This window comes from Bos javanicus, chromosome 18, assembly GCF_032452875.1.
Source record: "Bos javanicus breed banteng chromosome 18, ARS-OSU_banteng_1.0, whole genome shotgun sequence".
Lineage (NCBI taxonomy): Eukaryota > Metazoa > Chordata > Mammalia > Artiodactyla > Bovidae > Bos > Bos javanicus.
Window position 1 is genome coordinate 39,134,343 of NC_083885.1, and position 18,988 is coordinate 39,153,330.

General features: G+C 47.3%; 1 protein-coding gene across 3 annotated transcripts in view; it reads left to right on the forward strand.

The window, feature by feature from the left end:
* The window catches only part of PMFBP1 (polyamine modulated factor 1 binding protein 1), a 48,138-nt gene extending 29,768 nt beyond the window's left edge, over positions 1-18,370 (forward strand). For 2 of the 3 annotated variants that reach the window (XM_061387777.1, XM_061387778.1), the window contains exons 7-21: positions 263-373; positions 2,585-2,711; positions 2,805-2,962; positions 6,329-6,569; positions 8,727-8,916; positions 9,100-9,253; positions 9,953-10,120; positions 10,389-10,526; positions 12,812-12,976; positions 13,746-13,913; positions 14,255-14,422; positions 15,265-15,365; positions 15,855-15,929; positions 17,186-17,424; positions 18,118-18,370. In XM_061387777.1, the coding sequence (XP_061243761.1) occupies positions 263-373; positions 2,585-2,711; positions 2,805-2,962; positions 6,329-6,569; positions 8,727-8,916; positions 9,100-9,253; positions 9,953-10,120; positions 10,389-10,526; positions 12,812-12,976; positions 13,746-13,913; positions 14,255-14,422; positions 15,265-15,365; positions 15,855-15,929; positions 17,186-17,424; positions 18,118-18,134 (2,220 nt within the window). In that variant the 3' untranslated portion in view covers positions 18,135-18,370. The remainder of the gene's footprint in view (positions 1-262; positions 374-2,584; positions 2,712-2,804; positions 2,963-6,328; positions 6,570-8,726; positions 8,917-9,099; positions 9,254-9,952; positions 10,121-10,388; positions 10,527-12,811; positions 12,977-13,745; positions 13,914-14,254; positions 14,423-15,264; positions 15,366-15,854; positions 15,930-17,185; positions 17,425-18,117) is intronic. The other variant, XM_061387779.1, reaches the window with a different exon arrangement.
* The last annotated feature ends 618 nt before the right edge of the window (positions 18,371-18,988 follow it).

Below are 18,988 nucleotides of genomic sequence, written 5' to 3' on the forward strand. Positions count from 1 at the left end.
GCCTCATAAACTGGACCATACAGAGAGGATCAAGAGGGGGTCCAAAGTGTGGCCATTGATGGACTCGAGAAAAACCACTGTCTGTGCCTTAGTGAGCCTTGATATAAGACTGAAAACATAATTCTTTCTCCCTAGTTTATATAATGTGAATTACACAATGCTGTAATAAACTTGGGCTGACAAAGGAACACCTTGCAAAAATAGCACTAGTAACAGCCACTGTGCTGATGATCCAGAGTAACTGATCTGTGCTACGTTGCAGGTTCTGGAGCGCGAAGAGGCTTTGATAAAATTACAAGCAGACTTTGCTTCCTATACAGCCACCCACCGACACCCCCCTAGTTCCTCAGAAGATTGTGAAGACATCAAAAAGGTGGGAGAAATTTGCCTATTTGTGCTGATGGATGGGCTGAGTTGGGTTTGATTCTGGGCTCTCCTTCTTGTTAAAATTTTTATACTACATTTTATATTTTATTCTATATTTGCCTCACTTTGTTCAGCCCTGCCATAAGGATACTGTATATAATGTACCCAAGGAATGTGTCTGGCATGATTAGATTTTGAAATTGAATTTTGGCATTGCATCTATCTCTTCATTCATGTCCAACGGTATAGCTAAACAAGACAGAGACTCCTGTTGGCTTGCTAGACTCAGAAGAATCATCCAGCCTTCTGGTTTCTGGCTGAAATTGAAAAGCAACAAATTTAGGGAAGATTATTAATTCAAATTCACTCCCTTTTTAAAAACTCTTATGTTTTCAAAATTCAAAGCCCTCTCAAAAGTTGACTCAAATAATCAAAAAGCATTTAAGCCAGATAAACAAATCGTAAGACTTGACCAACCAATAAATAGTGAAAACAAGGCGAGGGTCCCTTCTAGGAGATCTGAAGTCAGTCATGCCTGAATTTGAGATGTAAAATAAAGCCAGCCACGTGAGGCCATGCCGATGCTGAATACTGTAGTGGTAAAGGGAAGTGGCAGAGAGAGTCAACACACATTAGCTCTCCAAGGGATCCCCTGGTTGGGGAACACAGATGCATCTTTTCCCAGGGCTTTCTATTTCCATAGAGTCTGGATGAACTTTGGAATTTCTCCTTGTACGTCTGTCAACATATATTTTAAAGGTCAGTCCCATGTTATTCACATCCTGACATATAGCAAGATCTCATACACTCCATGTTTGGGAAATGTCTTTATTCCTCCCTCACTTTTTGATGTTTCATAATGGAAAAAAAATCATGACATTAAATTGACCACCTTAACCATTTTTAAATGTGCAGTTAGTTGTGTTAAGTATATTCCCATTATTGTGCAATAAATCTCTAGAACTTTCTCATCTTGCAAAACTGAAACTCTGTATCTACTAAACACAAATTCTTTAACACTCTATTTTTTTTTTAAGGTACAGATTTCTTCAAGAAACAGAATCCAGTTTCCCATATGTTTTATATATCCTACCCAAAGCCATTATGTAAATATTCTGTTAGGACTGAGACTACTCACATCTCACTTAGGGCCAGCCACCTCTCTTCCCTCCCTTGGCCCTTCAGGGCCACACCTAGGTCATACGGTGACTGCCCTGCACTTCTGCAGCTGCTCCCCTCAGTCCTCATAGCGCAGCCCACCATCACTGTCAACTCTGAAATCACATAAACTATCTCCCCAGCATCCCATCATGCCCAGACAACTAACTGTTCCTCCTTGGTCACCATCTCACTGAGGCTAACCTATCCAACCTATTTAAAGTTACAGCACACCTCACCTCCACCCCATACATCTCCATTCCCCTTTTGCTGACCTGTTTCTTCCATGGGCTTCCCTGGTGGCTCAGACGATAAAGCGTCTGCCTGCAGTGCAGGAGACCCAGGTATCAGCTGTTCATGTTTTCTGTTAGTCACTACTTTATGCTCTTTGTTTGTCTCACCCCACCAGAAGGTCAGCTCCCTGGGGTAAGAAGTGGTGTCTGTGGTGTTTGCGGCACCCCCGATAATGCCTGGCACACAGTAGTGCTTCATGAATGACACTGAGTATGGCAAGAAGGAAGGGGGTGGCTTTTGTGCACATTCCATTCTGTGTGAGCAGGTGAAGCCGGCCATATCCTTCTTTTTTTTTACTCTTTATTTCTTAATTGAGATGTAATTACATACAAGAAAAGTGTTAGTCACCCAGTCGTATCTGACTCTTTGTGACCCCACAGGCTGTATCCCACCAGGCTCCTCTGTCCATGGAACTCTCCAGGCAAAAATACTGCAGTGGGTTGCCATTTCCTTCTCCAAACATACCAGAAAACTCACCATTTAAAGTGTACAATCAGTGGTTTTTAGTATATTCACAAAATGGGGCAACATCACCACTAATTTCAGAACATTTTCATCACTCCAAAAAGAGACCCATATCCATGAGCTATCACGGATCGCCCCCCATCCTCCCCGTCCTCACCCCATCCCCCACCCCCCACCCTCCCGCCGCAACTACTCTGCTACTTTGTGTCCCTCCGGATTTGCCTGTCTGGACCCTCGCCATTCTAGGGAACATTCTCCCCGCAGGTCCTCACCCCGCCCTGCTCTTCTTCCATCTGTGCAGATACTGAAGCACTTGCAAGAGCAGAAAGACAGCCAGTGCCTGCACGTGGAAGAATACCAGAACCTCGTGAAGGATCTGCGCATGGAGCTAGAGTCCGTGTCAGAACAGAAGAAAAACATCATGAAGGGTAAACCGTGGGCCAGTGGCGGAGTGGGGTGAGGGGAGCCCTGGAGGGTGGAGTGCCCCTCTGAGCACGAAGCACTGTCTCCTCCCGCTGTAGACATGATGAAGCTAGAGCTGGACCTGCACGGGCTGCGGGAGGAGACATCTGCCCACGTGGAGAGGAAGGATAAGGAGGTCATCATCATGCAGCGGCGGCTGCAGGAGCTGCAGACGCAGTTCACCGAGACCCAGAAGCTTGGTTTGAAGAAAGACAAGGTAAAGCGAGGAGATCCCTGATTGGAACCGCCACAGGGCAGGTGCGAGACTAGGCCTGGCGCGAGCGGGCTCTGCGGCTCTGCCATCCTCAGTGCTGCTTGGAGAGGACCTACGCATGCGCAGTGAGATTGCGGCGCTTTAGACACGGGGAAGGACGTGTGGGGGCCAAGGGGGTGTGAGGGCCAAGGGGGTAGGGGGGGCCACAGGAATGGGGGGCGGGGTGGAATTCTGAGCTCTTCCTTGACATTTCTCGTGGCACACTCGAGTATTCTTGCCTGGAGAATCCCATGGACTGAGGAGCCTGGCAGGCTACAGTCCAGAGGGTCACAAAGAGTCGACATAACTGAGTGCCTAAGTACACATACACTCTGGGCAACGCATATATATGTAATCTAGAAAGATGGTACCGATGAACCTATTTGCAGGGTAGCAGTGGAGACGCAAAGGAAAGATATACCCATCTGAATGCAGAGTTCCAAAGAGTAGCAAGGAGAGAAAAGAAAGCCTTCCTTGGTGGTCAATGCAAAGAAATAGAGGAAAACAATAGAATGGGAAAGACTAGAGATCTCTTCAAGAATACTAGAGATACCAAGGGAACATTTCATGCAAAGATGGGCACAATAAAGGACAGAAATGGTATGGACCTAACAGAAGCAGAAGATATTAAGAAAAGGTGGCAAGAATACACAGAAGAACTGTACAAAAAAGATCTTCATGACCCAGATAATCATGATGGTGTGATCACTCACCTAGAGCTAGACATCCTGGAATGCAAAGTCAAGTGGGCCTTAGGAAGCATCACTACAAACAAAGCTAGTAGAGGTGATGGAACTCCAGTTGAGCTATTTCAAATCCTAAGAAATGATGCTGTGAAAGTGCTGCACTCAATATGCCAGCAAATTTGGAAAACTCAGCAGTGGCCACAGGACTGGAAAAGGTCAGTTTTCATTCCAATCCCCAAAAAAGGCAATGCCAAAGAATGTTCAAACTACCACACAATTGCACTCATCTCACACACTAGCGAAGTAATGCTCAAAATTCTCCAAGCCAGGCTTCAGCAGTATGTGAACCATGAAATTCCAGATATTTAAGCTGGATTTAGAAAAGACAGAGGAACCAGAGATCAAATTGCCAACATCCATTGGATCATTGAAAAAGCAAGAGAATTCTAGAAAAACATCTATTTCTGCTTTATTGACTATGCTTTATTGACTGCTTCTTTGACTGTGTGGATCACAACAAACTGTGGGAAATTCTTCAAGAGGTGGGAATACCAGACCACTTGACCTACCTCCTGAGAAATCTGTATGCAGGTCAAGAAGCAACAGTTAGAACTGGACATGGAACAACAGACTGGTTCCAAATAGGGAAAGGAGTACTCAAGGCTGTATATTGTCACCCTGCTGATTTAACTTATATGCAGAATACATCATGCAAAATGCCGGGCTAGATGAAGCATAAGCTGGAATCAAGATCGCTGGGAGAAATATCAATAACCTCAGATATGCAGATGACACCACCCTTATGGCAGAAAGCTAAGAAGAACTTAAAGAGCCTCTTGATGAAAGTGAAAGAGGAAAGTGAAAAAGTTGCTTAAAACTCAATATTCAGAAAACTAAGATCATGGCATCCGGTCTTACCACTTCATGGCAAATAGATGGGGAAACAGTGAGAGACTTTATTGAGGGGGGCTCCAAAATCACTGCAGATGGTGAGTGCAGCCATGAACTTAAAAGACACTTGCTCCTTGGAAGAAAAGCTGTAACCAACCTTGACAGCATATTAAAGAGCAGAGACATTACTTTGTCAACAAAGGCCCATCTAATCAAAGCTATGGTTTTTCCAGTAGTCATGTATGGATGTGAGAGTTGGACTATAAAGAAAGCTGAGTGCCAAAGGCTTTTGAACTGTGGTGTTGGAGAAGACTCTTGAGAGTCCCTTGGACAGCAAGGAGATCCAACCAGTCCATCCTAAAGAAATTAGTCCTGAATATTCATTGGAAGGATTGATGTCAAAGCTGAAACTTCAATACTTTGGCCACCTGATGCAAAGAACTGACTCCTTGGAAAAGATTGATGCTTTCCCCTGATGCTGGGAAAAATTTAAGGCAGGAGGAGAAGGGGACAACAGAGGATGAGATGGTTGGTAGGCATCACCGACTCGATGGACGTGAGTTGAGCAAGCTCCGGGAGTTGGTGATGGACTGGGAAGCCTGGAGTGCTGCAATCCATGGGGTCACAAAGAGTTGGACACAACTGAACGACTGAACTGAACTGAGTGGAGACACAGCCATAGAGAACAGACTCGGACACAGTAGGGGAAGAAGAGGGTGGGACGAATTGGGAGAGTAGCATGGAAACATATATACTACCATATGTAAAACAGACAGCCAGTGGGAATTTGCTGTAGTGACTCAGAGAGCTCAAACCAGCACTCTGTGACAACCTAGAGGGGTGGGATGGGGTGGGAGGTTGGAAGGAGGTTCAAGAAGGAGGGGACGTATGTATATCAGTGGCTGAATCACATTGGTGTATAGCAGAAACCAACACAATATTGTAAAGCAATTATCCTCCAATTAAAAATAAATTAATTTTTTTAAATGGAGATATTTGGACAGATGACAACAGGAAGTGAGGAGTCTGGATAAGCATCTCTGAGTCACTCGTATGTTCATTCAACAGATATTTTTTAATTTCTATGATACACCAAGCACTCTTCAAGGCATGAAGAATATGATAAAACATGTGCCATCCCTTCTTTCATGGAGCTTGCATTCTAGTCTATAGAGACAGACAACCAACAAATAACAAAACTTAAAATAAAATGTTAGGTACTAATGAATTCCTAAAACAACTTGGTGGCTATTTTATCCAGGGTAGTCAGGGAAGACCATCTTTGATAAGGTGACATCTGGGCATAAATCTGAATAAAGAAAGAGGGCCACCCAAGCTGAGATCCTGAAGAATATTCCGGGCAGAGGCAATAGCAAGGGCTGGCACCCTAAGACGGGAGTGAGCTGAGAAGCAGAGCAAGTGTCGGGTGGCAAGAGGTAAAGTCAGACAGGTAGCCAAGTACCAGATTGTGAGCATCCCGGGAGGTCTTTGTAAGGACTTTGGCCTTTTTCCACGTGAGGTGGACCCAGTGGAGGCTTTGAACAGAAGCATAACAAGATCTGGCTCGCATTTGTAAAGCCCACCTCTGGCTGCTAGTCTCTGTCAGAGAATAGCCCAAGGGGAGGAAGGGAGCCCAGGTGGAGGCTACTATAACATCCTGACAAGGGAAGACAGTGGCTCAAGGCGATCTCTAGCTGACTTGGCCCTGCTGCTGCTCAGGCCTCCATCAGCATTAACACTTCACTTTCTTCAGCTCCTCCAGGAGAAAGACGAAATGCTGCACGAGCTAGAGAAGGAACTGGCGCAGGTTCAGAACAACCTCGTGAAAAAGGAGATGGAGCTGGAAAAGCAGCAGTGCATGACAAATGAACTCGAAATCGCCATCCAGGAGGAGAGGCAGGACAAGTGCAAGGCCGAGTACGGGCACCTGCGAGCTGAGATCAAGAAGCTGAAGGAATGTCTCGAAGACGCCAAACAGCAGCAGAGGCTGGCTGGTGAGGCCCCCGGGCAAGCACTGTCCCCACTGCCCCCAACGCACTGGACCAGAGCAGTCCCCTCCCCTCTCCACTGTCTCACTCCAATCGCCTCAGGATCCCATCTCACCTCACAGCAGTTAGGACCGCCCTCTAAGCCCCTTCCTCACCCCAACCTTATGCTCCCTGTGAAGCGCCCGCCACACAGCAGGTGCTCAGGCTGGGAAAGCAGACTGCTGCTCTCACATGCCCACATTTTCTTGGCAGCCTCTCCTTTCCTCCACACAGGAGCACAGAGCTCTGTACCCTGCTTCTTTGCACCACACTCCTCTCCACCTTCTCTGGGACCTTTATCACACCACTCACTTCTTCCTTCCCTGCTTTTTAACTCTCTCTCTCTCTCCTTTTTTGGCCTCCAAACACATTCACTTAGAGCGTGGGTTATGTTCTTGCTCCTCTGCTGAAAGTGCTTTCTCAGAGGTCACTAGTAACTTCCTGCCTTGGATATGGGTTGTTTGGGGATGATAAAAAATGTCCTGGAATTATATGCTCATGGTCACACAACTTTGTGAGCCTATGAGAAACCACTGCACTGTACAATTTACAAGGATAAATGTTAAGTGAGCAATGTATCAATTTTGGGGGAAAAAAAAGTTCAAAGCTTGTGTCCTTCCTCACCCTCCTCTAACTCTTAGCTTTGGAGACACGACAGGTCCCTTGTTCTTCCACAGATCTGACCCTTTCTTCCACAGATCTCACCTCATTTCCCTCCTGCCCTGACCCTGGTCACCTATCTCTAAGACCCCACCCTCCGCCGTCTCTCCTCTCCCTCTGCTGGTGAGCGCCTCTGCTCCTTGTGGCCGCATTCCTCTGCAGGCAACTCCAACGCCCTGACATGGCACCTAGTCAGTCTTGTCTTTAGAAACTAGCTGCATCCACCTTCCCGACTAAACCAACATTCCCAAAGCTGAACCTGCTCTCTTCCTTGTTAAAAAAAAAAAAAAAATCCTCCCTTCTGCTGGGTATATAATCATTTCCATAGTGACACCATCTTTCTTCCAGTATTCCAGCCCCCCCCCCCAAAAAAGGAGAGAGGAGTAATATTTAACGTAGAAATGATAGGAGAAACAACAGGAAGTGGGGAGGTATTTGTGTTGAGAAACTCCAGTAAACAAATTATTTGAGTGCTTCTTCCTTCATACCCTGAAGTATGGACTTCCCTGGTGGCTCAGACGGTAAAGCTTCTGTCTACAGTGCCCAGGGCGACCTGGGTTTAATCCCTGGGTCAGGAAGATCCTCTGGAGAAGGAAATGGCAACCCACTCCAGTACTCTTGCCTGGAAAATCCCATGGACGGAGGAGCCTGCTGGGCTGCCATCTACGGGGTCGCACAGAGTCGGACACGACTGAGTGACTTCACTTCACTTCCTTCATACCCAGTGTAGACAAGGATGTGGGCTAAAAGGATATTAGGAGAAATCTTTCTCCATTCTAAGACATTCCACTTTTCCTAAAACACTCTTTCCTTTATGGCAGGTCCCTGCTCAAGAACCCACTAAATCACGTCTAAATATTTCTCTCAGCCTTTTGACATTCTTCAAAACCCGCCTCAAATCCATGCACTTAACTGTCTCCCACCATTCCTTTTCACTTTCCAGTTAAACTGGTATCTTCCCATCCTCTTCATACATGCCCCCGCTTCCTTTCACTGTGCATTTCCTCTAACAATCCACCTCTACCCCCCACCAATAATTACCTTTCTCGTCCTTCTTCTAAGGCCCGGGCTCTACTTACCCACACTGATCTTGCTTCCTGAGATCACAGTCAGTGTGAGTTTAACATTACTGGTTCTCAGGTGAACCAGGTACAGCTAAACTCCATGAGGTCAGGATTTGTACCCAGAGACAGGGTGAGTCGCAAAACAGATCCTGAGCAATTTCTACCAGTTTGTTTAACTTAACAAGAAGTCCATGGCTGGTGGGTAGGTTGAAGACAGATAGTTTAACCAAGCTCTTCAGGAGTGATAATGAAATAGAGAGGAGGACAGATTGGAAACTGAAGTAAGTCACAACATGAAGGAGCAGACTTTTTTAAACTGGTCTCATCTGAGAGTCCAATCTTCACACATACTCCTCTCACATGTGGACATGCCCCAGGGGTCATCTCCTGTCTTCTGCAGCTCAGCAAGCAGCCGACTACAAAGAAGAGGTCTTTATGGCAAATGACAACCTGGAAGACTGCCAGAGGAAGCTGCAAAGCTGTATTTGCCTGGAGAAGCAGAAGGCAGAGACCATCCAGGAGCTCCAGAGGGAGCTTCAGAAGTTGCAGAAGGATTCCTTGACAGCTGAGGAGGAGCTCGCCCCCAGCAGGTATCGCAGGTCCACCTCCAGACAGAGGTTCTGTCCCCCGTGAGCCAGTTGGGCACCATGGGCCGCTGCCCAGGAGTGGGGTAGCAAGCCCTGTTGCAGCTAGCCCACAGTCCACTGACACGGACCCTGAAGTCCAGCCACCTGTGTGTGTTTGTTTGTTTGTTTGTTGCCATTTTGCTTCAGAAAACGGATAGAGGAGCTGACGTTAGAATTCTCTGAGGTCACGAGAAAGCTTGAGCTTTCAGAGAAGGAAAAGAGGCAGCTTCAGAAGACACTGGCTGAGCAAGATATAAAACTGAATGAACAGCTAGATCGTATAAACCACATTCAACACCAGGTACGGAAGGCAAGCAGGTGGCCAGCGCAAGCATTGGCTCTGTTTAAGACTAATTGCACAGCTCTTGGGAATTTCCCAGCAGTCCAATGGTTAGAACTCCCCTCTCTCACTGCTGAGGGACTGGGTTTAATCCCTGGTCAGAAGCTATGATCCCACAAACTCAGTGGTGAGGCAAAAAAAAAAAAAAAATTGCATTGTTCTTTATCTGGGAAGATGCTACCACCAATCCATTGCAAACTACTTATCCAGAATTTGTGTTAGAATTGCCAAGCCGGCCAGTCAGCTCCAGTTCCCACCACCACTAATAAGCATTTTCAAGGGCTAAGCTTAAAAACAAAAGGACAATATTATTTCTTTTTCTAGGACTCATAAGCTCTCCTTCTCAGTCAATTTAAATTTTTTTTAACTTTGAATTATTCTTTTTGTATTTTTCTACGATTTTTAAAAAATTTATTCAAAGAGGTTTTTATGTGGAAAGACTTGGTAAATAAGTGAGACCTGTATCTATAAATAGAAAATATGTCTAATTGAACCAAAAAAGAGTTGCTCAGCCTGAGGGATTTTTTTATTATACATGCTAAATAACCAAGGAGTTGTCCTCATATTTATTTCAGTCATCTCTGGATTGGGTTTCCACTCCTCCCTGCCCAGCCAAATGGTGTCTAACACTGACTTTCAGCCCAGCCTTTGTTTTCTCAGAACAGGGAGCACGCCTCCTCCAAAAGCAGTCTAGAAGAACAACTTCAGGAGATAAGCAGATTGCTGGAGGATAAAAAGGAGCAACTGAAAAAAAGCAAAGAGCAGCAGAAGTTAGTGGAGCAAGAGCTCGAGACATTCCGACTAGAAGGGAAAAGGAGAGAAAAGATGGTGAGGATAATCTGGAAAGACTCAGGGTTAAGAATCCCAGGGCTGGACCTGAGCCCTGCATGGCCTGGCGGGATATAGAGGCTGAGGGTACTCAGACCTCAGGAGAGAAGGGAGGGAAGGTGAGAAGGACGTGTGAAGGGGAGAAAGAAGGCCTGAGATACATCAGGCACAGAGCAGAGCTGTGCCTGAGGGCAGAGGAGGAGGGGCTTCTTTTCTGGTGATGAAGTAATGCCTCCATTCTGGGTGTTGTTCCTTAATCCGGGAGCAGTCCATGGAGAATCTGAGAAAGATGGAGGAGGAGAATGATAACCTCAAATCACAGGTAAAGCAATTTAGTATGCAACTGGACACCTATCTCTGCAAACAAAACAGCACCCAGCAAATCAACGAGGAGCTGACTAATAAGGTGAGTACACAGAAACCCCAAGGGGGTGAGAAATTTGAGCTCTGTGACTCTTGACCCTTAAGTTGGCGCCCAGCTCTTCTGCATCACAGAAATGCCACTAACTGCCCAGTCCATGAGCATTCTGGGGTGCCTGAGGCCCCACTTCTCTCCTGAAGTAGGGTATGCCTCCATCACCCACCTGCTGGCTGAGAAGGATCTCTTCCAGTTGCGGAAAGTCTTAATATCTGGTGAAGCCCCAAACCATCTGTGCTTTGGCATCAAGTCTTCCAGAGTTGCCTTTTAGACCAGAGTTGGGGGAACTCATTGTTTGGGGGCAATTTGCTAGGGAACACTTCCAGAAATAGTCCCAAAACACAAAAAAATGAGGTGGAAGGGGGACTTGGTTCTATTTCATTACATGAATTAAAGACAAAAAGGAGTCACTGGCTTCTAATGTATGTGAGGCACTGTGCTCACATTCAGTTATCACTGATTGACTATCTACTTAAGTCCTTGACATGGCTTCCCTCTGCTGGTTTACAGAGGAGAGAAAGGCTAAGGCTCAAACTGACTTAATTAGGATGTGATGGGATGGAGCAGTGTTTGAACCTGGACCATCTGGCTGTCGCACCAAACCTCTTTTTTCTCTTCATCATGAATGGCAGTACTCCCAACTTTCCGGCCAAGAAAAAAATACAGCATCTTTATTAGGTGGTCTCCTGAATTATAAATGAGAGACCAAGCAGCTCTGATTCCTTCATAATAAAAAAAAATTCACCTTAAAATATTATGACTATTCTAAGTGTAAGAATAGCACTACCCAGTAGAACTTTCCATGATGATGGAAAAGTTCTATATTAGAGTTACTTGATACTACATGCACTAGCCATATGGGGCTATTGAGTGCTTGAAATATGGCTTAGTAGCACTGAGGAACTGAATTTATAAGCTTAATACTCACCAATTTTAGGTTCTTTTAAATGTCTGTAGTCTCATGTGGCTAATGGCTGCCATCTTAAACAGCAGAGGTCTGAGGCACCAATGTTTCTGGAGTTTCGTCTCTCCTCTAGTGTGATCCAGATTTGAGGCCTTAATCACGCAAATCCCCAAGGAACTGTTCTCAATATAAGGCATACTGCCTAAATATTTAACATAGGCCTGTTATCACATTTGGGCTTCCCAAGTGACGCGAGTGGTAAAGAACCTGCCTGCCAATGCAGGAGACATAAGAGATGCAGGTTCGATCCCTGGGTTGGGAAGATCCCCTGGAGGAGGGAACGGCAACCCACTCCAGTGTTCTTGCCTGGAGAATCCCATGGACATAGGAGCCTGGTGGGCTACAGTCCATGGGGTCACAAAGAGTCAGACATGACTGAGGCGACTCAGTACACACGTTATCACATTTGCCAAAAGAACGTTAGTTATGTAAATATGCAATCTGCAGCACTAATTTCAGAATTCCTTTGATGGAAATCCAGAGGGGTCTGGGTGTGTGGAAGCACGTTCTGTTTTCTTAACACACACCCCACATATAATAGACCTTTTGAATCACTGGAAACAGCCCTTAGAAAGAGGCTTAGTTTTGTGTTCTAAACTGCATTTCCCTTCATCAGTAGTTCATATTTCAATTTTAAACACACTCTGTCAGGACTACATGTTCAGTTCATCCCTAGTATTGCCCAATGCAGTATTTCATTCAGTCTAAACAAATCATTTGGTATACTCAGTGAGCACCTGTTTAGTGTGCCACGCCCTAAGCTCTGGGTAATGGGGACACAGTGATGGAGAGCACACACAGCCCTCCATTCACGGTGCATTAGGTCTAGTGGATTATGTCAGGGATTGAGGCACAATGCACACAACTGAAATGTTGCATCATGTTTATAACCCAGAACTGACTTCCAGGTTAACCCTAATCCTAACTCTAACCATGAGACAATTAGCTGTTACCAGAAACCATCCAGTTACGAGTGTAGGACGCATGCTTGGTTGGCATGCATCAAAGCTGTGAAATCTGTGAAAAAGACTTTTCATGTGCTTGCCACATCAGGGCCCAGTGCTTCCAATATTCCTTGTAGTTGGGGGATGTGCTAACTATTAATAGAAAGGAAGTTGGGGAGAGGAGTGCAAAAGACTTTGGAAAGCAGCTTTTCCTCTTACAACGGTGAGGGGAAGTGAGCATTATCACAGACTGCTTGGCAAGCTGGTGCAGAGAGGAGAGAGACCGGGGCTTGTTTATCTTCTGTGAACACAGAGAATGCCTCTGTGGCCATGAACCCTGACAGTAATGTTCCCCCGCCCTAAAGATAACCTCTCAGAAGGAGATCATAGCGAGTCTGAAGATTCAGCTGGACAAGGCTGGGGAGAAAGAGAAGCATTACCTCCAGACCATGATCAGTAAGGACGTCTATGAGGAGTTATGCCGGAAGTCAGCCTGCTGCCAGGACGACCTCACACAAGCCCTGGAGAAGGTGGGCCACACCGCGTCTCCTAAGAGATGTGTGCTAAGTCACTTCAGTCATGTCTGACTCTGTGCGACCCTATGGACTGTAGCCTGCCAGGTTTCTCAGTGCATGGGATTCTCTAGGCGAGAATACTGGAGTGGGTTGCCATGTCCTTCTCCAGGGGATCGTCCCAACCCAGGGATTGAACCCATGTCTCCTAAGTCTCCTGCATTGGCAGGCAGAGTCTTTACCAACAGCGCCACCCATCCCAGGGCTGTTTAATATCAGAGTTTCCCCAAAAGCGTGAGAGGTGCAGGAGTCAATTTCCTGCATGACCGGCTGTCACCAAGGCCATCTGCAAGCCCTTGCATCGGCGGGGATGTCTGTCCAGAGAAGGCTTGCTGCTTCTTAGTGAGGCTTTGGGGAAGAAGGGGATAGAGGCCAAATTGAGCAAGTCTTTGTGCCAATGGGTGACCTGGAGCAAGGTTTTCCCAATACCTGGGTTTTCAGGGAAATTCATGCCCTACCCCTGTGCTGATCACCCCTGGCTGATCAGTTCATAGAATTGGAAAGAGAGGAAATGGGAGCGCGAAAGGGGAGATGCAGAAGACTGAGCGTTGTCACCTCTCACCCCTCTCTGGGACACTAAGCAAGGTAACCGGGTGTCTCTGCCACCCTGGGGAGAAAGAGGGTGGGGGACGTAGAACCCTTCCCCGTCCAGGTCTCGGCAGAGAGGGCCCAAGCACGATGACAGACACTCTCTACCCTCCTCCCCACATCTTTGTCTTTATCAAAGCTCAATCATTCGACCTCAGAGACAAAGAATCTGCACCGGAGCCTGACACAGGCCCAAGACAGGAAACTTCAGCTGGAAGAAGAAATCATTGCCTATGAAGAGAGGATGAAAAAGCTGAATGGGGAGTTAAAAAAACTGCAGGGCTTCCAGCAGCAGAGTGAGCTAGAGGTGAGGAGCAGCCGAAGGCTCGGGCTGCTGTCCCGTCCAGGGGCCCAAGGCCACCTCTTGCACTCAGAGCTGTACACTTCGCCCTGAGCTACCCTTTGATTAACGGGCTCGCTCCCTTTTGCTGGGCTCCCTCCCTTTTGCTGGGCTCCCTCCCTTTTGCTGGGTTCTGCAGGTTTCTGGAAGGTGGCAACGAATCAGAGCAGGGTCGCCCTCTGCTGGCCGCCGAAAATAAAATACTCCCAGAGACTCTCCCAGAGGAAGGTCCCTCCCGCTTTGTTGGGGGTACTCAGGATCTGGGTGGCAGGCCAGGGTCTCCCTCCTCACCATGTGCTCCCGAGCAGGTGCAAGCCTTCGACAAAAAGCTGGAGGATATGAGCAGCCAGGTACTGCAGTGGCAGAAGCAGCACCAGAGCGACCTCAAGATGCTGGCTGCTAAAGAGGAGCAGCTCAGGGCATTCCAGGAGGAAATGTGCGCCCTGAAAGAGAACCTCCTGGCGGATGAGAAGGAGGTGGGCACCCCTTGTCTTCCGATCACTTCTTCCCCCAAGAACATCCATAGTCCACCCCCAAGAACATCCCAGGACCACAGATGGGATGACAGACCCCCTTGGGTGGGGCTGGGGGCGGGATGCCTGGGAGCAAGGAAAGGACATCTTCCCCATTCAGTACCAAAGCAGGGTCTGGGTGTTCAAGGCCCACAGCTGCTGTCTCAACCCGACCATCTTCCTGTGACTTTATTGATAGAGATATTGAGCAGAGCAAAGGTCCCAATTCAGAGGGGAGAGACTGCCATCTCCCTGTCAGGTACTCCAGCAGCCCCCTGACTTAGGTAATCACTGGTCCGTACCCCTCCAGACCGCGCCCCTTCTGACACCTCAGAATCGGCTGAGAGCTCCGTGGGCATGCCCAGCTCTCTGAGCAATGAAGTCTGTAGCAGGAGGCCGCCACGTGTCTCGGAGTGACTACAGGCCTTTGCTCAAATTAGGGGAAAAAAAAACACATCTCTTCCTACCCGATATTTTTTCTCCCATCTATTTTTTAAAAGGTTTAATACACTGCTTTTTTAGAATAAGTCACTTTGATACCCTGAAAATCATTATTATAAAGGTACAAGCCTACTCTGTCTCTAGCATAAGTGGTATCTGCTCAGAGAAATCACCTTAGTGACAGTGCGATGCTGGAGGAGAAGTCCTGCTGCGTTAGTTCCAACTCCGGCCTCGGGGTGCCTCGGGGTTGGACGGCAGAGTCAACATCTCCTCTCCCAGGAAGAGAGGAGGCCTGATTTGGGAGTGGGGAGGTGGTAAGCCTGCGCTCCCTCCCCTTACTATCTCGTTTACTTCTTGTGCCAAAGCCCTGCCTGCCCCAGCGGTCTGCGCCCAAAGACAACTGCAAGATGCACCGAGAGAATGATCAGATTATGTCCAACATGGAGCAATGGGCAAAAGAGCAGAAGTAAGTGAGGAAAAAGCAGTAAGGCAGGGTTCTAAGGGCTGGAATCACACATGTGCTAAAGAATAGTGTCACACACACACACACACACAGAGTCCCCCTGGGAGGCTGATCCAGTCTCAGCCTGGCCCAAAGGTTAGGAATAAGATGAAGGGCCCTCAACCCTTCACACAGGTTCAGAAAGCCCATCCACCCAGAAATGGAGCAGCTCCCTGACAGAAGGGATACTTCCTCTTCCCAGCCTGGCAACGGACTTTACTGCCTTTCATTGCCTGGATCCCTTGAACGCTCTTGGGACCACAGTGGTTTTCCACTGAAGTATTGCCAGTTGCAAGGAAGGCTTTAACTCTGGGGGCTGAGGAAGAAGTGGGGAGTGGGGGTCTAGGCCAAGCAGAGGCCTTGCCAAGAACACCCAATGTCCTTTTCAGCCAACTTGCGCTCTTGCTCACAGGGGTCTGGGAAACTCTTTCTCTTCTGTGAATTTTATTATAGGATCGCCAATGAGAAACTAGGAAACAAGCTCCGGGAACAGGTCAAATATATCGCCAAGCTGACTGGTGAAAAGGAGTAAGTCATCCCATGCCACCCTGGCTGCAGCTTGGCCCCCAAGGAGAAGAGTCAGCCGGGAACCAGGGATTCCTGGATGTGTACAGAAGGACCCCGAGTCCTGAATCTGTGTCTGTGTGACCTCTTGACACACCACTTGACCTCTTTGGCCTCAGTACCCCCACCAACGACTAAAAAGAGGTTTAATAGTCTCTTTGTCCATCTCTATCACCTTCCACAGTTCTCAGAGGTCAGAATGCTGAGAAGGAAACAGGAACTGAAAAGCGGACTGTACTAGTTAGGGTAGTGGCTAAGCTGTGGTAACAGAGAGTCCCTCTCCAAGTGAGGGACATAGAACAAAGAAGGGACTTCTCTATGAGGGGAGCAGTCCTCCCCTCATAAAAGGAACACCATCTTTTAATCTTCATAACAAGAGCTCGACTAATATTTGTTGCTTCCACATATGAGGCACTGTTCTAAGTGCTTTACATGTATTCATTTATTTAATCTTTATAAGACCTCACATGTGCAGTGCACTTATAATCCACATTTATGGATATAGAAAGGGAGGGATTCAGGCTACATACCTAGCCCGTGATCTCATGACCAGTAAGCAACAGAGTCAGAATCCCAACATGGGAGACCTGAACCCAAAGCCCCTGTCACCTGCCCTCAACACTGGTTTTGGAGAAATGCGGCTGTTAGTATTAGCAGTTGCCATTTATTGAGCCACAGGGTAATGCTCAGTTACCTTTCCCCTCACCTACATGGAGCTGCCATTGCATCCATAAAGTGGGGACACGTAATTTGCCCAAGCTCTCAACGGAGCCAGGACCCCCTGTTCTCTCAACCTTTCAGCTGAGAGAGGCGAGAGAACTTGGGCATTGGCATCAGAACTGAGTGCAGATGTTTCCAAGGCGTGGCCATGAGAAACTGAGGACACGCAGCCCAAGTCCTTCTGGCTCTTCTGGCTCTTAGAGTCAGATTTCTATAATTTATCAAACTGGATTTTTATATGAGCCCCAGAAGGCAGATCAGGCTGAATTGTCCCCATCTAACAGTTAAGAAAGCCAGCCCAGAGCTGACATGACAGAGTGGGTCAGGAGTGCCCACCCACTCTGGGCCCACCCCAACCCCAGACCTGGGCTTCTTCCAGGGGATGCACATAGGCCTCCATTTCCACAGAAGACATGAGAGCCCTAGCTCTGGAAGGAACTGGGTGTCCACAGGGCCAAAGCAGACCAGACACCCATCTGTCCTTCCCTCTCCTTCCCCAGCCACCTCCACAATGTGATGGTCCATCTGCAAAAGGAAAACAAGAAGCTAAAGCATGAAATAGAGGAGAAGAAGCTGAAAGCTGGGCCCTCGAGGGTGTATGCCAAAGCCCTCTGCCAAAGCAAAACAGAACCCACAATCAGGGGGAAAGTGTACGGTACCTTGGGCTGGAGGGGGATAACCCAGGATGTGAGCCAAAGAATGGACATCACCAAGTTTGTCGGGATACCTCACTGCTCAGGTATATCCACCATGGCTTCTGCTACTTACTAGGATGTTGTCTTAGTCCAGTGAGTAACCACCCACCAAAAAAAGCATGATATTATTTTTCAAGAGATCACTAGATTGGAAATTCAAAGAGGTGGGTGGGAAATGATCGTTTGCTTAGTTACTCTGGACCAGTGGGGAAGGAAATGGCAACCAACTCCAATATTCTTGCCCAGAGAATCCCATGGACAGAGGAGCCTGGCGGGGTACAGTCCACAGGGTTGCACAGAGTCAGGCACGACTGAAGCAACTTAGCACACACTGAACCAGAGATCACTGTTTTCTCCTCTGTAAAGGGAGGAGGCGAATGAATTAAGGCTCATTCTGATCTAAGATACTTTGATGATGACCCAGGTGCCTCCTGTCTCAGACCTATCCCTTCCCCAGACCCAGTCTCTTTTGGGAGGTGTGGAGACAAGAGGGGAACAGACAGAATAGGCATCTTTCTCCTGTGATGTGTTCTGGAAACCTCCAAGAAGCCCTGGTGTCTGCTGCACAGCCTGGGTCCCAGGCTACCTTTTTTGCCACCTCTAGACTCCATGGTTCCCCCCTCCCAGGGAAGGAGTCACATGCCACAGAGCTGCCTCACCACAGGACTAGTCCTTAAGGAATCACCTCACTAATTTCTTCTCAAATTAAGACTGTCATTTCTTCCCTGTTCCCTCAGGTTCCTCATTTTGCTAGAATCAGCACCTTGCCCTGAGCATCATTTCCACGCATGTTTTTCAGAGGACAGTGAGTTCCCATCCCTCTCTCTTGACTTGGACCAGCTCTAATGGGAATATGTCAAGGTCCCAGGCTATTCTGCAAGATGATAACGTTTTATTGAGTTTTGTCCACTTCCTGCCGTGGAGTGAGCCTTGTGAACTATACTATACCCTCTCCGGGCCCAAACTCTAAAATAAAGACATGAACACAGACGTCTCAGTGCGCTCTCGGCGTCTCGCAGACACTTGTGCCTACTCAAGTCCCCAGCAACGTGCTTACCTCCATTTTCTCTGCATTCTAAAAAAACAAGAGCTCTCTTTCACATATGTAGTGAAAGTCACTCAGTTGTGTCCGACTTTGTGTGACCCCATGGACTATAGCCCTCCAGGTTCTTCTGTCCATGGAATTCGCCAGGCCAGAATACTGGAGTGGGTAGCCGTTCCCTTCTCCAGAGGATCTTCCCAACCCAAGGATCGAACCGGGGTCTCCTGCATTTCAAGTGGATTCTTTACCAGCTGAGTTATGTATGTAGGGGGACTGTAATTCCCAAAGCAAGCTTCTGGCTTGTCTGGATTCGTTTTTAAACCAACAAGAGATAATTCGCTCCTTTTTTATTCATTTCCGGAATTTAAGAAAAAAAAAAAAATACTTAGAAACCTCAAAAAGAAAAGTAATCCTGAGATCCAAAAGAGAGGGAGATAAATAAATTATGCACTTTTCAAATGGAGGAGGAAGAAATGGCCATCTACTTTCTCACTGCCCACCATATTCCTTTAAGTTTTGTTTTTTTCCCCAGCCAGCTCAGTACAAGTAAAATTCCAGTTATAACA